General features: G+C 33.1%; 1 protein-coding gene across 2 annotated transcripts; it reads left to right on the forward strand.

Annotated features, from left to right (window-relative positions):
• The first annotated feature begins 12,754 nt into the window (after positions 1 to 12,754).
• On the forward strand, positions 12,755 to 16,189 carry LOC149577466 (uncharacterized). Of its 2 annotated transcripts, none has more exons than XM_089823944.1 (5): positions 12,755 to 12,970; positions 13,659 to 13,770; positions 13,857 to 14,343; positions 15,510 to 15,585; positions 15,723 to 16,189. In XM_089823944.1, exons 3-5 carry the CDS (start codon positions 13,876 to 13,878, stop codon positions 15,857 to 15,859), a joined length of 681 nt encoding a protein of 226 aa, XP_089680070.1. In that variant the 5' UTR covers positions 12,755 to 12,970; positions 13,659 to 13,770; positions 13,857 to 13,875; the 3' UTR covers positions 15,860 to 16,189. The 2 variants fall into 2 exon arrangements, with proteins under 2 accessions (XP_089680070.1, XP_089680077.1); XM_089823951.1 differs by having other exon boundaries at positions 12,755 to 12,805.
• The last annotated feature ends 4,188 nt before the right edge of the window (positions 16,190 to 20,377 follow it).

Below are 20,377 nucleotides of genomic sequence, written 5' to 3' on the forward strand. Positions count from 1 at the left end.
TAGAACTCTACATACACCATTTGTGAACAAACTTGGAAAATATTGAATGAATTATGCAGCTAATAATATTGAAGAGCAAGGATCAAAGAATAATAAAATTTGGAAAAATGAACTTTACTCCTACTTTAGAAAATTGGGGTAGTTCTCACCTAAATGTGCAACATTTTTTAAGACAAAGTGAACACTTCTGGAGAACAAAATATGGTCTCCCTTTTTACAAATCTCTTCTTTAGATCCATGTGGAAGAGGATGCAAATGATGGATGGACTATGGTCTGATCCCGCAGGTCAACAAAGAGACAAAGAATATCCATAGCAAATCACAAATATAATATTGCCACAAAATCTAAGTATCAATGACAGAAATAAAGGTATTCAAACCCCTTCAACCCTCTTTAGGAGAAAATGGAGGATGTAAGGAAGAATAGTAACATAGCACCATGAAAATTTGATAATAGGGAGGATGCCCTAACTTAGAGACCTACAGATATTCTCAAATGCCAAAAGGAAGTATCACAGCATGACTAGAAGATAATTGATTTATCAATCCATTTGGTGGGATATATCCAAAGGAGGTGTCAAGACCAAGGTCTTTATGCTCAATGGACAAGTCTAGGGATGGAGGCATGCCATGTGGTAAATTGGCTAAAAAAAGTTCAAGGTAAACACATTAACATAACAATAATAGAAAACCAATTTATTTATTTATCTTGTGATAAAATAGATCTCAAGGATGAAATTTTTTATGGTGATACTTTAGTTTAAAATTTCTTTTCCTATTAAATTCTTAGATTGGAGTCCCTTTTTCCACCCAAAAATATCATCTAATTTTGATGTAGAAAAGGAAATCTTATTACCAAATTTTCCAATTGAATTATTGTATGAGGATATACTTTATAATTTGATCTAGTTTTGGAACCTATGTAGATTTGGTAAAATTAGATTTGGTTGTGTCTAGTCCAATTATTATAGTGAAAATAGATGTTAACACTATTGAATTTAAACCCCTAGATATTAATGTTGATATAAAATTATTTCTATTAAACCATGATTAGATGAAGACCTCTTCAGTAGTTATTAGGATTTAGCTTCATCTCAACCCCATATGGGGGATAATCAAAGGAAGGTACAAGACAATCAAACTATGAGTGATCAAGAGGAGAGACTATTGATCTACGAAGAGGATGAGGAAGAAGTTATCTAAGTCATCATTCTTTCAAATATAGATGAGGTAGGTGACCCTCTTGAGGTTCCAACCTAATTACCAATAAACCAAGGTAACCAAACTGTTATGAAAAGAAAAGATTTATTAAGTTAGGAAACTCAATCTCAAGGAGATTGAAGTGAAACCCCAAAAAGAAAGGAAGTAGAAGTTAACATTTTGATAGAAACTTTGAATAACTTGTTAGTTGAAGATCGTATGAATGAGTTTATTGATGAGATTTGTGATGAGGAGGAACTAAAGTTGCAAAAATCTATTTTGATCTCTAAAATATAGGAAGAAGAGGACATGAAAAGGGAGACAATTCTTGTTGTTATCAAAGAAGGGTTAGTGAATTATGAAAAGGAATTGATAGGTCCTTTAGGGTTAGGTGTCATCCTCTCAAGTAGGGGAGGTCCTAATTGTGTAAAAGTATTAAGGAAGTGAGTGTGGAAATCCTTGCAAGAACTATGTCTAAAAGATGGGAGAGCTAAGGGCCAGATTAAATAAACCAATATTCTTAATGTTGGGAAGGGGAAGTTCCTTCCATAGGCACCATGAATTTCTTAACTTGGAATGTTAGGGGCCTCAATTCCCCTAACAAGCAGTGATTCCTAAAATACTACATTGCTAACACTAAAGCTGACATAATTATTCTTTGGGAAATAAAACTTAATAGTGAAGAAATGAATAAGTTCGGAAGATCATTAGGTTGGAGGGAGATAAAAGATTCCCCTACTAAAGGGATTTGTATAGGTCTTTCCATAATATGGGATCCTAGAAATTTATCGATTTCATCTATAGAAATTCATAAAACTTGGATGAAGATAGCCTAACATAAGAATATGAAGATCTAGAAGATAGCCTAACATAAGAATATGAAGGTCTCTCTATTCTAGGAAAAGATTTTAATGCTATTCTTCAATCTTTAGAAAATAGATGAGGCAACAAAACCCTCTCATTAGCATCAAAAGAATTTTTAAATTGGTTAAATAGGTTAGGTCTTCTGGAGTTAGCTAGATTGGAAAATACCTTAACTTGGAACAATAGAATGAATGAGTTCAATAACATTGCAAAAAGATTAGACAAGTTTTTGTTATGGAGACCTTTCATCGGTATCAATTTCATTTTCAATTTGAATTTAAACCAGTATCAAGATCATATCACTATCGTGTGGAGCTTAAAATTTTGGAGAATAAATGGCCTAGCAACTGTCCTTTCAAATTTGAGAAAATATGGCTCAAAAATGATAATTGTATTAATCCTATTAAGAAATGGTGGAAGAAAATTGATGTCTTGGTATCCAAGATGTTCTAGGTAGTTAGTAAATTGAAAGTAATCAAATGCAAGTTAAAAGAGTGGAGCTCATAATTCTTTGGAAATGTCTTTGAGGATAAGATAACTTTGGAAGACAAATTGTAATTGTTAAACAAGGAAGTTATGGAAAATGGAATGTGAGAGGCTCAATTCCTTGAAGAAAGAAAACTTATGCAACAATATAAAAAATAACTTTTCTGGAGACAAAAGTTAAGAGAAATATGGTTAGAAGAAGGGGATAGTAACACCAAATATTTTCATAATATCTCTCAAATGAGAAGATCTATTAACTAAATTACTTCCATTAAAAGAATGGTTTGGAATCCAAAGAACTCAACTGAGGATATCAATTTAGAATCATTTCTTACTTTGAAGGTATTTATAATATTGGTGTAAATTCTAGTCTAATAGCTTAGAGGAGTGTTCTCTCTAACATCCCAAGACTAGTCTTTGTGAGAAAAAACAAAAACAAAAATCTTGTTGCATAAGATCCCTAAACTAGAGATTGAAGAAGTCCTAAAAAATATGAATCCGGACAAGTCTCTAGGTCCTGATGATTTTCCAACCTTTTTCTTTCAAAAATGTTGGGACTTTATAGGAGAATATGTAACAAAAGCTTTGGAAGGAGTCAAGGACTCCAACAAACTACTGAGAGAAATCAATAATACTTTTATAACCCTTAATCCAAAAAAGGAACAGGTAGAATCTTTTAATGATTTCACATAGCTTTATGTCATACTCTCTACAAGATTTTAACTAAACTTTTGGCCAACGGACTTCAAAAGATATTGTCTAATCTTATAAGTGAAGAACAAATAGGTTTTTTTCCCTAGAAGATCAATATATGATGACTTCATTCTATCCCAAGAGGCTATTTATTCAGTTCAAAATAATAAGTTACCTAGTATGCTCATCAAATTGGACATTATGAAAGCATATGATAGGGTAGATTGACACTTTTTATGAAAATGTCTTGAAATTTCTTGTTTCTCTAAACAATGGATAAAGTTAATCTATGAATGTATGTCCACTCCAAAATTGTCTATTTTAGTAAATAGCTCCCTAATAGACTTTTTTGGTATTTCTAATGGACAAAGACAGGGAGACACTATTCCTCCCTTTCTATTTATTCTAGTGGCCAATGTGTTAGGGAGGTCAATTATGCAAGAAAGAATGGAACGAGTCATCAAAGGTATCCCAATAACCAATGGGGAGGAACTATCTACACATCAACATTTTGTAGATGATACAATGTTATTTGGAGAAGGATCGGCTAGAGAGGCTTATTCTTGGAGGGATATTATGGGTAACTATACTAAGACGTTAGGTTAAGAGATTAATAGAGACAAATCTGAGATCTTTTTCTTCGATACTTCGTCCAATTTGGACAAATTTTTTCCATTTTAAACTTTAACAAAGGTATTTTGCCTTGTAAATACTTGGGTCCCTCTTAACTCGGGTCACAATATCTCTAAAATTTGGGATCCCTTGGTGGAAAAATTGAAAGTTAAAATGGGTGAATGGAAAGGCAAGTTGCTTTCCTCAGCAAGTAGGAAGAATGTGGTTTCTTCTATTTTGTTAGCACAACCTATTTACCAAATTTCATGTATGGATCTCCCAAATAGAAAATTGTCTAAATTTGAAGGTTTTCTCAAAACCTTTTTCGGCCAAGGTGATGTAGATCGGCATGACTTTTCCCTTCTTTCCTAGGACCAAATCTATAGGTCTAAAAGTCTAGGTGGAGCTAGTATAAAAAAATATCAGACGTCAAGGAATAACCTTAGGAGAAAGGTTATTATAGAGGATGGTTAGGTTCCCTAACCTAAAATGGGTTAGGGTTCTTTCCCACAAATACCTTTCATCCCCCGATCCAATCAATATCTTCTGGGAGATCAATCCTCCCAAAGGCTCAAGATTCTAGAATTTTGTCTTGAAATGTAGAAATATTATTTAAATAAGATCTTGTGGAATCTAGGGGATGGTAAGGAGGCTTTTTTTTTGGGAAGACTCTTAGGGTAGCTATAAACCCCTTATTCAATATCCTTCACTTCTAAAAGTGAAATCTTATTTGGTAGAAAAATGGAAAAAATAGGTGAGGGACTATGTGATTTTTGGACAAGATGGTCTACATTGGAAGTGGAGAGATCTTGATGATGAAGACATTCCCTTAGAATAAAAAATTATTCTTTAGTCAATCCTAAGATCCAGAGTGATCTCCTTTCAGGGAGGGGAGGACAATCTCATATGGGATGCAAATAAAAATGGAGGGTACAACTCTAAAATGGTTTATTTGTATCTTGAATCTCTTCAAGGTTTTTCTCCATCTCCTTTCCCTCTCCATCTGTGTTGGGATAAGTTTTTTCTTCTCAAGAAATTTTTTTTATCTTGGATCATCCTTGATCAAAGGGCCCTTATAGTAGAAAGGTTTAAGAAGTTTTAGATTCAAGAGCCTAGAAGTTGGCCATTATGTGAATCTGATGAGGAAATTGTTGACCACCTCTTTCTTAATTGTCCTTACTCAAGCTCATGCTGGCATTGGCTATGTTAACTATTGGTAATTATGTTGGCCTTTCCAAATTATATCAAGAGTATGTTGACTTCTTAGCCTCTGTTGAGAACAAATAGTATATATCATAGCCTTTGGATTACATCTCCTTCCATAATTCTATGGGAACTATGAAAGGAGAGGAATCATAGAATCTTCCAGGATAAACAGATCCATTTTGACCAACTTAAGAAAAATATTGAAGTCTATATCATTGAATTAACTAATAATAGACTACTTAATTCTCTCCCTAAACATTCTAAGATGACTCATTGGGATAAAAGGATGACAGGTAGATGGATTGGTCTGAAAATTCATTCCTTTTTGGGTGATGGATGGACTCTAGGTAAATTAAAGAGATTAGAGTGTGTATGGAAAAATCTGAAGGATGGTTGGTTTAAGCTCGATTTCAATGGACCCTCTAGAGGAAATCTGGGTCAAGCAGGCATAGGATGTTGCATTCGCAATGATCAAGGGATTGAAATAGCTAACTTGGACAAATACATAGGTGAAGCTACTAACAACTGGGTAGAAATTTATGCTTTAGTGGAGGGCTTTCGGTTGTGTAAATCTTTAAATATTAAACTTTTATAAGTTGAGGCGGATTCATCCATTATAATTAATGCTCTTCAAAATGTTTCCCTTGCTAACTAGCAAGTAGATGCTAAATTGGCTATAGCTTTAGAACTTTGCAAATATTTTGACAAAATTGTTTTCAATCATATCTATAGGGAAGGTAATAAGTGAGCAGATGAGTTAGATAATATAGGGATTAATGCATTTCTAGAATTGAATGTTTAATTATTACCTCATCCTTTGTATTAATTATTATTTATAAGGCTCAAAATAGGAAGTACAAGTTGTCTTTTAAATAGGAAAAGCAAGACTTCTTTATGTTTTGCGTTCATCCCCTTTCTTGCCTTTCTTACCCTCTATCTAGTTGAATTTTTAGATATATTAATCTGATTGGTTACTAGAAGTATATAAGATGGTACTATATCAGCTCTGAGTTTATTGATGTATATTCAATTTGATGTCTTTCTTTTCTATTTAAATGCTCCTTTAAGACTTTGGATTTCTTCTCTTTAATTTCTGGTTAATGGCCTCATGTAGTTTCATGCTTTTATCTTTTCAATTGTATCTTTATTTAAGTTTTTCCAACCTCTAACCAAGAAATATGGAGTTGTCTATTTTGGTTAGTATTTTTGTGTATTTTTAGGTAATTTAAGACACAAAAGTGGATCTCTTTGGTAATTTAATGAAAACAACCAAAACCTATAAAAATAAAACTTACCCTTGATATAATATAGAAATTTGATCAAAAAATGATCTCGCATCTAATTACTATTACATACTTGAAGCCAGAACACAAAAAAAGAAAGGTTAAAATGAATAAAAATATTCTGATTTTCTTTTTTCTATGCACAAGTATCGAGTATCCTATATTATCAAGTATTTGATACCTATCAGGTACCCTATATGGTAGCGTAATACTTTTGGGTTTGTATTAAGATGGTGGGAGAAAATTTATAATGGATTTTGAAATGCTTTTAGATGTTTCAAAACTACATCTTTTTCATATCACCAATTTTTCACACACCATGATCCTGTAGATTCCCTAAGGAGTCTTAGGAACGTTATAACCCTTAGGACCCCTTACCATACACTAATGTATGGTTATGGATTCTTAGGGTTGTAAGGGGTCTTAATAGGTGTTGGAAATTTGTTCAAGACTCCCCTCGAGTTCGTGACAAGGGCATAACCGCGTCCTATGTACTATAATTTGAGTGGTTGTATTGGGCATTGATAGATTAGTCTTTTGGTGCAATGGAAACCCCACTCTAACAAGTTGTATTAGAGCTTGGTTGCAAGTTTTTTGAAAGGACAGAGAGGGGGAGAGGGGGATTTAGGATGTTGACCCTATAAATAATATAATGAGAAATAATGCTAAAATGATTGTGTATAAGTCAAGGGCTTAAGGTTACAATCAATAGTCCACTAGGAATCACGTTAAATATAATCTATTGATTCCTAAAATTTGGTTGTCTGAAATTTCTTTAAAACTCTCAAAATATTGAATCTTTTTATTAATTCTTATGAAGCTGAAACCACTCTCAAATTTCTTGAAAGTATATACATAAAATGTAACTTAAGTACAATAAAGGAAGAGTATTTAACTTTTTACTAGAAAGTTATATTTTTATATATGGTTCCAGTGTTGAGATTTGCATGAGTGTACCCTAATTAGAAGGCTTTTTTCATCTTCTTTATTTCCACATGGGGCATATGCACTATAACATGTGTGTGCTATGTAGTCTATTATATTTTGATAGCTTGTACACACTATAAAATGTATACACCATTGGGCATGCATTCTTTCAAATGCATTAGAATCTACCAAGCATAAGACTTTGATTTTTCTTGGAGATCCAACCTAAGGATTTAGTAGGTTTTAGATGTGTTTTCCAAAAAAGATAAAAAAGAAAATTATGTTCACTCCATCATGTTTACTCATGGTTGAATATGGATAAAGTTAGACATGATATTGTAGATCTTTGTTACCTTTCTAACCATATAATTTATTTTGAATATGTTAAGCCTTTAATCTCTCTCTTTTTAATGTATGTTAGATTTTTGTCAAAAACCAATGTGTAGTATTATGGGCTTAGATTTTGATTCATTAGTTGACTTTTTCAACAAGTTAGATTTTTAAAAACTCGACTCATTTCTACACACTTTTAAAAAAATTAAGTTTTGATTTTTTAGTAGTACTACTCAATGATTTCTAGAGGTGAACATAAAAAAATTCATGTTTTTAGGATGTGTCCACTTACAAAATTCATAAAATTCAAATATACATTATAAGATTATCACAAAAAATTGAGATAAATTATGCAGTGTTAGGTAACTGCTTACTGGAGTGATTAAAATTTTTCCAAAAACAAGTTAGGATTTTAGGGGTAGCACACCAAACTCTATATTATATTTTTTCACAAAAAATAAAACCAATTTTGGTGCTCCCCCATTTTGAGGGCTAGAAACTAGATTCAAAGGACTACAACTTTTGTTCTTGCCACATCTTGTTCAATTTTGAGTCTAACTATCTTTAATTTCTTGTTAAAGCTCAAACCATAGTGACATCTTAGATTCCCTTTTGGGTCCCCCATCTTTGTGCAATTACCTTGAGAGAGTGTGATTTATGATGTTATAGTTTAAGAAATAGAATGGACTTGTGATGTTATGGTTCGAGGACCAACATGTATATGTGATATTATGATTTGAGGACCTATATGAGTCTCATTTATCTTTTATGGAACTGAATATGATTATCATATCTTATGTGGTTTAGGAGATCTATTTTTTATCTATGAACTTAGGGTAGGTTATGTGGGCATTGTATAGATAGGGAGTGACTATTAGAATAACTTATTATAAGTGACTTAGCAAAATGATACCTTAATAGAATTTAATAAGAGAGAACATTAATAAGATGTATGTGTTCCTTGCTCATGCTTTGAGCGCTAATACATACTATGGTGGGAGAGGGAGAAGATGCTTTTTGCCTAAGTGGATTGGATATAGCACAATGCTCATTGTCAAACCTTATATGTATGAAGCAGTATTGATTTGCATAGAGTCACTAGGGTACCAAGTTCTAGTGAGACTGTTAGGATAACCTTAGAGTTGACTCATGTGATGATACTTCACTATATATACATCTTAGTTTCCTACATGTGTTTCCTTCCTTTGGATTAGTGTGTATCACCTTTGCAGTTTTTTTAGTACATCTTGAGTTAGAGAGATTTTGAAGATCTCATCCTTAGTTATATATGATTAGTTTCATGGTTTGATATCTAATTAGGGTCTTTTTTATCTCCTCAATATGGTGGGAGCGGGTCTTTGGTTCCATGTGGTCGGATGGTAGTGATTTTATTACCATTAAGATTTGACATGCATGTTCATGTGTTGGATGATCCTTGTAGAAATTGTACTTCCTTGCTCATTATTACTAGAGACTTGTTCTTATTATTCATATATTGTATTTTGTATCATATATTAGTGTATTAGTTGTGATTGCATTCTACTTCATACTTGGTCATCATTATATACCCTTCGACTTGTGTTTTGAATGTTGGTTCATTGTGTATAATTCATGGTATTATATATATATATATATATATATATTCACTTAGGTGATGATGTATTTGATGTTCACCTTTAGATGTGAGACTTCATACTTGTCACTAATCTTTTTCATTAATTAACTACTAAGTAATTTTATGTTATGGAACCCTTGTGATTTGTAATTTATGTTTGAGTTAATTTTATGTGCATGTGGTAACTTATGTTACTTCACTTCCACATTGTATTACATTTTAGTTTGTAAAATCTTAAGAAAACCATTATTAAATATAAACTTAGTAGCATGTTTTAGTTTAACTTATTGTGGGTTCCCTAGTGGGGTCTTACACCTTAAAACAATATTTTAATTGATAAAGCATTCAACAAGTCTAAAAAACTTTCAAGAGAAATACATAGCATGTCATTTAACATTCAAACAAAGTGTTAGCATTATGGTTTTCCATTGATGTCGACCTTTTCTATTGTGACATTAAAATGCTTGTCTACAAAGGATTACCTTTTATTATTTTGATTGATGAAGAATATTTGAAAAGAGTATTAAGAATGTTACTAAGGCTATGACATTATTGAGGAAGAATATTTGAAAAAGAAGATTGAGAAGGATACTAAAGCTATGGCATTGATTGAGAAAGAAGAATATTTTTTAAATGATATTGAAATATGTAGGAAAAAATCTTAAAGACCTTATTAAAGAATGTCTTGAGATGATGGTTTCTTATGGATCTAGATTTAATAAATGTTTTCTATAAATTTCGATATCATTTGGGTAGCTTCCAAATTTAATTGTTTGATTAAGATTTCTTGTGTTGGCTTGGACAATGGCTTGCATTTCTCCAAAAAAGAAGTCCATGGCTTGCATTTTGGTGGACTTGGTCAAATGGTTTATGTGATGTTTCAATTTAGATGTCTTTTGTTGGTTTTCTCAACAACTAAAAAAAATTGTCACGTGCAATATTCTATAGTCTTCATTGGTTTAGTGTAGCCTTAGATACTTGCAATGACTTGATCCATATTAGTTGGGTCTTAATTTAGACCAAAGGGAGAGATGAAAGTCTTATGATGCTTTGGCTATTGTGTGTCATGCTTTGGAAGATGTTTAATGCATTGGATAATGTTTTTGGGCCAACCAATAATTTGTTTTTAATGTATTTTCACACATTACATTTGGGTTGAGCTTTGGATGTTACTGTGATGCTTATGGATTAATTATATTGATTGAAAAATATCTTTTGGAATATTTTTGGGTCCTCTCTACTTCCTAGATTGGACCACTTTGTGGAATTCTTTTCAATGTGGATCACTTTAAATCTATAACGCCCACTTTTTTTGGCCAACCTTCTTAGTGTGTCCAATGAATAATTCACTTACACTTTTATGGTAATGGATGAGATTGGAAAAAGAGTGTATGAAGATAGTTGCAAGGTTTGAAAGGTTGCTATAGTTTATCAAAAGTACTAGTCATATATCTTTGGTTAGTAAGTTTATTTCTATTTATTAAGGATTAGTATAATCCTCCACATTGTACCTAAATTGATAGGGGCAACTAGTTTCTTTGTTTCAAGCCTAAAATGTCATAATCACTTATTTGGAATATTGGAATGTAGTGAATACATTTCTCACAATTGTTATTTCCATATTCAGTTTTCCACATAAATCTATCATTCTTATGTGTTCATGTGTATCTTGAATTTTTGCTTTATCCTTTATTGATCATTAGTTAAATTATTTCAAATCTAGGATAATATTGTTAAAATTTTGAAGTATGTTGATACATCCCCACACTCTCTTAACATCATCTTGTGTTACACACAAAGAACTATGTGTATTTACCTTGATGACTTTATCTCTATGAAGAGGAGGAAGTAGCATAGACATTTCATTGTCGAACATTGTAAACTTGAGCATGTATTGGTGTCTATAAAAAAAAAACACAAAGAAGACTCAAACATGTCTTTATGCCCATCAAAATGAACATGTGAGAAGACACATAATAGAAACTAGAGTGAATGAGTGAGATATGTGAGGTTGTGAAACATTCAATGTTCATACACATCAAAAGTTGGTACTATAAAGCTTTAGTACGAAAAAGGAAACATTAGTCAATGTGGTGATTAGAAGGGAAAGAATAGACAATATGCAATAAATGAGAGGAAGTGAATGTCATGGATGCCAAATTGCTTCTTCAACATGTGACACTACAAACATGTAATTGTGATGCATGGTCATGTATAATGCTTGGGGGTGGACCCAACCCAAGAATGGTCAATCAATGAGTTCACTACACATGGAAAATTGCATCCATGTAGACAAAATCAAATTGTTTAGACCAACTATTCACTTATATAGTGGAATGCATTTTATTATTCTTTGCTTTTGGACACTCAACATGGCCCCTCAAAGATACCCTACTCCAATATAAGTTCCCCCCCACCAACATTCAATGTTCATACACATCAAAAGTTGGTGCTATAAAGCTTTAGTATGAAAAAGGAAACATTAGTCAATGTGGTGATTGGAAGGGAAAGAATAGACAATATGCAATAAATGAGAGGAAGCGAATGTCGTGGGTGACAAATTGCTTCTTCAACATGTGACATTACAAACATGTAATTGTGATGTGTCATGTATAATGCTTGGGGGTGGACCCAACCCAAGAATGTCAATCAATGAGTTCACTACACGTGGCAAATTGCATCCATGTAGACAAAATCAAATTATTTAGACCAACTATTCACTTTCAAATATAGTGGAATGCATTTTATTATTCTTTGCTTTTTGGACACTCAACATGGCCCCTCAATGATACCCTACTCCAATATAAGTCCCCCCTCCCTCTAGTGTCCTTTTCTTCATATCACAATCTACTACTATCCAAACAAAGTTATGTTTATGCAAGGATCAAAGTACACTTATTTTCAAATTGTAAAAAAATTAAAACAATTGTACTCTCATTTTTCAATTGATTAATAGATATGACCAAAAAAATATAATGAATTAGTCTAGTAATTGACAACCTATACTATTAAAAAAGATCGCAAATTCAAAAATCTCACCCAAAACAAAATATGTACCTCATTTATAACAAAATTAAATTTTTTTAACAAAGAAATAGGAAATACTCCTATTTTGATATAAATCATCTATAAACTCACCTAATAGTACTATGAAATTATGTTCCTTTTTTACGTATAGACTCCATGTGATCACTCTCACCTCCCTGCCAAACCTGATTCTTGCCACATTGGACGGGTACCTCTTAGCCGCGTGTCAAGGAATCTAACCGCGTACTTTAAAAAGTAAAGTGAAACATCTCAATAGGAACATACCTTTTTTTATTGAGTTTGCAATAGTTTTACTTCGCTGTCAAACTGTCTGTCAACCTTCTTCTCAATCTCAAAAGTTATTTCTGCGATGGACAAACATCTCATTTTTAACACAGAACTGCCTTCACTTTTACTTAGACGTGAAATGTTCCGTCTGTACTTTGACGAAGAAGAAAGCTTTAGCCGTCACTCAGAATAAAAAGGATGCCGTGAAGGAGCGGCAGAGAACTGATTTGAGAAAAGGAGAAAAAATGAAATTCCCCAGAATTTGCAGAGAGTGAGTGATAATCTGTGATGTCAATGGCTTGCTTTTTCTTTTTCTGATACTTGATCACGTGTTCATCAATCGCCCTTTCTTTTCCTGTATTCTCCTATACAATTTCCCTCACTCATCCAATGCACAATCCTGTGTTGCGCAAGCGATCGAAGCAACATTAGCGGGGTAAAGATTTCTTGTTTTGGAGATGTTTCTTCTCTTTTTCTTTTTTTGTTAGTTTAGCTGTAGCTTAAGTGATTTTGTGACGAATTCCAGAAATTTCCTGTTTTAGTATTATGATTTTTCTCTATTTTTTGTTGTTGTTGTTTAGGTCTCGTTTGAGTGATTTTGTAACGAATTGTTAAAGATTCTTGTTTTAGTGTTGTGTTTTTTCTCCGTTTTTTTGGCTTTAGCTCTGGTTTAAGTGATTTTGTGGTCGATTTATGGCTAACAGAAGAACCCCATGGTTAATAGTGTTCAAGCTCTGATGTTACGAAGTTTGTGTAGAAAGTTAATGCCTTATGTTTGAGTAGTTTGAATAGTGTCGAGGTTTCAAGGTAAAGAAATAATAGTGGATCACGGATTGAAATTGGAAAAATTGTACAAATTAAACGGAGTAGTTTCCAGGAGATTTTCACATAATTGTCGTGGACTTTGCAAACTTTGTGTTGATTAGTGTTGCAGCTGTTCGGTTTGGAAATTTCTGTTTATCTTCGACCTCATTTTAAAGCGTTTTGTTTTCTCAGCTTAGACGGTTAAGCAAGAGATCATTCGGATAGTGCTTTTAAACAGAAATATTCTGTTCTTGTTAAAAAAATGGTACAAGATTTAAATCAATTTTATCATTATTTCATTGTTGTTTTGTTTTTCACAGGTCGGGAATGCCTTCACTGTAGCATGCTCTTAGAAAATTGACTCACTCGAAAGTGTGTCCATCTTGTACATCGGCGTACGATTCCGATAGTCTCTCTCTCGCTTTATTTCAGGTGCTTTTAATTCACTGTACTTGAAAACAAATCATTGTAGCTTCTCTAAATAATTTCTAATGGAAGTTCTAATTTTTGCTGAGTAGATTTGGGGAAGTTTGAAGAATGAAGGCAATAGATATTTTTTGCGCGTCCCCTGCGTCGACAGCAATCTGCCTGAGCCTTGACCAACGCTCTCTTGTAAGGCAGGGGAGCCGCATTCTAGAGCAGTCGCATTTGCTGGAGAGGCAGGGCAGCAAAGTTTTTGAGCCAAGCAATACGACTCTGGAGCCAGGGAGGAAGAGCAAATCAGAGAGAGCGAGAAGAAGCACAGACCGTCGTCGAAGCCATAGTATTACCAGTGATAATGCGGATCAGAGTTCCAAGGAGCAGCAGCTCGAACAGAAGCCGAGGAGATCTAGGCATCGCAGTAGCGTTAATTCGCTAAGCCGTTTCAGTTGCAGTGCTATTGATCAATCTGCTATTATTCCCTTCAAGCAGCCACCGGCCTCAAAGCCTGTGAAAGCTCCTGTCTTCCTTAGTGATCCTCCTACCCCTTCCTCTTCACTGTCCTCCTCTCCAGGAGTCACCGAGGTATATTATATTTACTATAGTCATATTTTCAGAATTTCTTTGATTGTCTTAATTTATCTGTGAAGAGTCTCCTCCCTGCCTTTCCGTTTGCCAGATCGGCAAATAGCTTCATTCCCTCAGCATATCTGATTCAGTTAACATCAAATGGTTGAACTGTAGAATATTTAATGGTAATTTTACGCCTATATTAAGAAAGGATGAACAGTTGTCATATTTTTATTGTCAAATTTTATCTTTTAATGTTTAGGTGAAATAACTCGATTATGTCGTGTTTGTTAGGGCCTGATCAGTGTTCTTGAAACCTCCGTGGTTTTCTTGTAGGAGTCAAGAATCTAAACCAGTTGATGTTTCATGCCTAATGATAAGCCTGTTACCCAGACTGTGTTGGAAAAGAGAATTCCATGCAGTTGGATCAAGAAATTCATCTCACATTTCTTTCATTTGAGATTATGTTATGACTGCATATATCTCTTTAATTGCGCCTGATGTTTTAACATGTTCTGTTTGAATTAAGGTATGTGACAAGTATTGTGAATTGTAACAAAAATGTTTCTACAGCAAATTTTTTGATGGATTTATGCTAGACCGAGTAGAGAGTAGTTTTTAAAAAGGAAGGTCGTAAAAGGAAAATTGCAGGTGAACTGCCTATTCAAATGCTGACCATTTCTTGAGCACTCCCCAAAAGATCTGTATTTGACTGGTAGTTCCTCTGCTTTTTTTCGCCTAAAAATTGCTTAACTGGTAATTTTACGAAGAGCTCCTTTTCAGTATATAGCTCACAACTGCAGCAAAGTAAAAACGATCGTGCAGTTTTCTCTATATGTGACTCCATAATCATCTTAATTAGGTTGAATCGTAGTGTAAAAGTCTTAGTACAGATTTCTCCATGTTGAATTCAGGAGTCATTTTAATAGGTCGAATCGTACTTCAAAATTTCTCACATAGTTTTTTGTATATTTAATCCTACTGACACCTGAGTCAGGACAAATTGATTTTTGAGATGAGTGTGTGAGATCTAATAAAGTGTTTCCTTGGAAATAAATTCCGTGTTTTATTTGACTGTCCGAGGAGCATGAATTGCATAGATTCCCTTGAATTTTTGAGTCAAAACTCCCCATTTGCCTGCTGAATCCACGGAGCTTGTCTTGTTGTACTTTCATTTGCAGGTGGTGGTGCTCAGGGTGTCCCTACATTGCCAGGGATGTGCAGGAAAAGTTAAAAAACACATTTCAAAGATGGAAGGTAAGAACATGATTCTCGTATTGAGAATTGTAATTTCCACAATCCCGATACAAAAGAAAAACATATCCTTCAATTAACTTGTTGATATATAAAATTAGTATATCAGCCTTTGAAAAATGGGTTTGTATACATGGCAGGTGTGACATCGTTCAACATAGATCTTCCAAAGCAGAAGGTTACAGTGGTAGGAAATGTAACCCCAGTAGAAGTACTGGAAAGCATTTCAAGGGTTAAAAATGCAGAGCTCTGGCCTAGCACCAAGAACAACTACTGAGAGATTAACGATCAAGATCTATCATCACCATCATCACCACCACCATTCTAGCCATCTCAATAAACCATGTATAATACTAAAGGTACTAGCTGATCAGCTTAGATAGATATGATCATGGAGTTTATGTTTATCTATCTATCAAAATCTGCCTCTATGCACAGTAAATATTGAACAGTTTCTGTCTCTTTATAAATACGCCGAGGGACTTCCAAGTCTGTATCATACAGCAGTATCTTAAGTACAAGCAAATCAGTAAAGCAAGGAGTTTTCAATGTATGTTGAATACAAATCCTAAATACCTTTTTTTTCGAGTGTGAGATATTTTCTTCAGAGATCTTTTCAAAACCAATCTTTCTTGAACTTTTTTACTCTTCCACTTGTTTTGTCTCAGTAATTATGGCAATTGTGGCAATTGTGGCTTCATAATGTCTCATAATTGGAAAATAAAATAAAATTTTATAAAAAAAAAAAAAAAAAAACCTTTTGGGTATTCAAAGAAAAAGAATACCCAATTCTTCAGTCTGAGTCTCTATGTATATGTGTGAGTAGATTTGCATTAAAGAGACTGTATAAAAGACAACATTCTGTTGAAAAATATGAATGTTTTATTCAATTAGAAAAATATAGACATAAATTTTTATTTTTATTTTGGTTGATGGAGGTCATCTATTAGATATTTGTAGCTATCTGATATAGGAGTACAAGCTTTGGACTGAACCTCTTCGGTTAAGAGTCAATGATTTTGGGGTATCTATTCTCCCAAATTCGTTCTGGGCACAATCCCGATCTTATCCCTTTTCAATGTTGGAGCCACAATGTTGGAGCCACGTATTCAACCAGACTTGATCTCCAAATTTTAATTGTCAATTGCATTAAATACCCAAGTCCTAATTCGTGGTCTCACTGAATATGTGTAGGTAGATTTAAATTAAAGAGACCGTATGAAAGATAAACACTGTTGAAAAACATCTTTGAAGAATTTTATTATATCAATTTTAAGAATGTGGGCCTTTCTTAATGACCAAAATGTTTAAAGTAATTTTCTTATATTCAAAATAAATGTAACTATTCAATACTTTTTAAGTGTGAACGAAATGATCAACGGAATAGTAAACTTTCCTGCTTGAAAACTACATATTCCAATTTCAAATCTTCAAATTTCTAATTTCCAATCAGAATTTGAACCGATTCGTGTTAAAGAGGGACAGAGAATAACAGGAGGACAATGACAGTGATTTGGTAATTATTGCATGAAATATCTCTCTTTATTGAAGACCATCTAATTGAATAGAACAAGGATGGGCCAGCGCCATGATTTCATTTTATCCTTTTTTCACTAATGAGGAAAACATATCAAAGATTTTCCCTAGTCAAAGAGCATCACTATTTATGTCTTCGTTCTATCTTTTCCTTATTAAAGAAAAAGCAATTTGACTCGTTGATAAGGGCAATTATATTTTTGATGAATACCCAAGTATTTTTTAAAAGCAGCAGAAGTTTCTTTTACTTTAATCCCTTTTGGGGCTATGTGGTTCATTTTTCAAATGACACATAAATCTCGCGCCTCTCTATAAAACCTCAAAAGGTTCAATTATTGAGTTCTTTAAACTTTTGATGGGTAGTCTTTCGGCCAATGCATTTTTCATATAAGTCCAAAACAGCCTATTTGTTTTCATTGTCCAGGTCAAAAACTCAAAGCAAAGAGAGAGGAATATGAGTTTTTTACATAGAGCATTCCAGTAAGGAGACCGTACCCACCGATTAACCTTATTAGTCTTGTTTGCCCTAAACGCGTTTCATGCTATTTGTTTTCTGTCATTTCCCTACCATACAGGGCATTGTTTAACGATGCATCAATCAATTTGGATATCAAATGTAGAAATTATTTGAATTAAATTAAATTATATAGTTGGATTTGAAGATGGAACTAGAAGTGTCTAACTAATGTATCCAAATAGTTAGATGCATAATTACTTATAGGATTAAAGAATCCGTTTAGATAAGAGAGCTTAGAGTGGCATCAAATCTAGAAATGATTTGAGTTCAATCTGATGATGGAAATTTGAGGAGAACGGTTTAGAGTTTATTATGATAGATATCTTACAATATGAAAATTAATTGTATTGTGCTTTAATTTATTTATCTTAGTTTTGAATGTTTTATAAGGTTGATGGTATTTAAGAACATATTTTAGGAATCTTTTGAACGTGAGGATCTTTTTGTTGAACAATTGAATCCTTAGACAAAATAACTTATTGACTTTGGAATGAGAATCAAGGATAACAAACAAGTGTGCAACACAACTAGGATGGCATATGTTGGTAAGTTGTTGTGATATTTTTGCTATGATGCTCTCATAAGTATTTTTGGTCGTTCTTTTTGACAACTCTTCTCAATGCTTGTTAATTTTCTTGACAATTACCAAATGAATAAATGAGTATCAAGAATACAAGAAATGTGACTACATTGACTCAAAATGGGTAGTTGGAGGGACGTTGACAATGGTTTTAAATGTGAGAGTTTGAGTTTTGGATCCATGATTACAGAAATGACCTAAGTTACATCTCCACCTATAGATATTGTCTAGGGTTAAAAATAGGGGATTTGGGGATTAGATTCGAATCTATGGAGATGAATTATAATGGGATTAGGTTAAATGGAAATATTAAGAGCTAAATTTATACGATAATATGCCAATTATAAATGAGTTATTGCATTTAAGACATTCACATAAATTTGGAACTAGAATATAAGTAGAGAGGCATGCATATTCATGTGTCATCATTAGATCTTGTCTCCACTTTGATGTGCATGTGAAACAGTAGGAACATGCATGTCAAAGTAAAACAAGTGCTCAACATAGAAATTGTGGATGAGAATATATGAGTTCTCAACTAAGTAATGAAAAATAATTTAACTCTAAGATTCAATATTATCTCAACAACCACTCAATAGAGCCAAAGTGTTTACACCCATGATTAGTTGATTCTCTCTTTGGATTGTTTGTAGAAATGTGAATTGCTCTCCAAGTAGTATATAATAAAGACATTTCTAGGCAAATTTTAGAATACTAATAATATGCTAGAAAATGATTCTTTGGTCAATTGTGAAGGCTACAACTTAGAGGTTTAAAAGGAGGGGAATGAATTACTTATATTGAAAGATTAATGAGGGGTTAAGATAGAGTGTGATTGGATGACTTTGATTAAAGGCTTAGCCTTATTTTAAGTATCACGAGGTAGAGGCAATTGGGAGGAATACCTATCATTGGAAGGGGGGAATTCATATATGTGTGAGTCTCAGGAAGAAAATGGAGATGACAAGTGAAAACAAAAATAACAAAGTGAAAGAGGTGTAAGAGAAAAAAAAAAGTGAAAGTTGAGAAAAGACAAAGTAGTATCTCTCATATTAGCAAGCATCAAATAAAATGTTTGGTCATATGTTGAGTTGGAAGTGAGGGAAAGTGACAAGTGCATGTCACATGTTTGTAATAGAGGAATTAAGAATTAGAAGAATAGTCACATGTGAGAAGGATGAAATAAAAACTAGCAAAAATTTTAATGTAGTTAGGAATCAAGAGAATTGTTGATTAATTAAGGAATTAAATAATTGTTATTCAAAAGAAATAGAATATTTAGGGTAACATTAAGTTTAATTTGTTAAGATAAGCTAAACGCATTTAAAATTAATTATAATTAATTAGACTTTTAGAGAATAGAGAGAACCGTGAATAATTATTTGAATTAATTGCATGAAAAATAAATAATTATTACAAAATTATTTAACTCAAATTTAATTAATTTTTAGTCTTAGATAATAGTTTACCATGAATTTAATAAATTTGTGTTCAAAATTAGGGTGTCTACATTTTTCCTCTCTTTGATGGTGTAGGAGCACCTAGTCAAAGCTCCTTGTTTTGATTTTGGCATGTACTAACTCTAGACAAGTCAGCAATGTGAGTTTGGACTTTTTAAGGTCATGGTTGAGTTTGTTCCTAGGTGGAGTTGACTAGGTTCAATACACACTAGGTAGTTTGGTTTTATTTCTTTAGGTTGTTTGTGTTTTGGGTTTTAGGGGTTGTGGGTTTTATACCCTAGCAACCTGAGAAAGGTGTGGTTTTGAGTTACGTTTTCCTTTATGATGTTTTTACATCCTTGTGCATAGGTTGGAGACTATACCTTGTCCTTTCGTAAAAGTTGAGGAAAGATGCCAAATGTGAATAAGTTGTCAAATAGGTAAAAATGGTCCAAATCATGTGAATTGATGTTCTAAAGGATATATCACACCTAGAAATCATAAATAGGTCATAATGGAAAAATTTGGAAGCTCCCAAATGAAGGAAATCAAAGTTGCTCAAAAAATGCAAAAAGTTGTCAAAGTTATCAGCAATTTTAAAGAGTTGATTAACAACTTCTTGACATGAAAGTTGCATAATGCAAGAAAGAGGTTGATAGTTATTCTAACTATCTATAACCTCTTGAGGAACTTATAAAACCACTAAGTGAACCCATCCCAAGG

This window comes from Cupressus sempervirens, chromosome 1, assembly GCF_028749045.1.
Source record: "Cupressus sempervirens isolate cs-2001-9-10 chromosome 1, ASM2874904v1, whole genome shotgun sequence".
NCBI classification, from domain to species: Eukaryota; Viridiplantae; Streptophyta; class Pinopsida; order Cupressales; family Cupressaceae; genus Cupressus; species Cupressus sempervirens.

Bases quoted from the DNA above. Each gene is read 5' to 3' on its own strand.
- LOC149577466 (XM_089823944.1), top strand. From the start codon at position 13,876: ATGAAGGCAATAGATATTTTTTGCGCGTCCCCTGCGTCGACAGCAATC. The intron at 14,344-15,509 runs GTATATTATATT...TTTCATTTGCAG, and splicing joins CCTCTCCAGGAGTCACCGAG to GTGGTGGTGCTCAGGGTGTC. The intron at 15,586-15,722 runs GTAAGAACATGA...TATACATGGCAG, and splicing joins ACACATTTCAAAGATGGAAG to GTGTGACATCGTTCAACATA.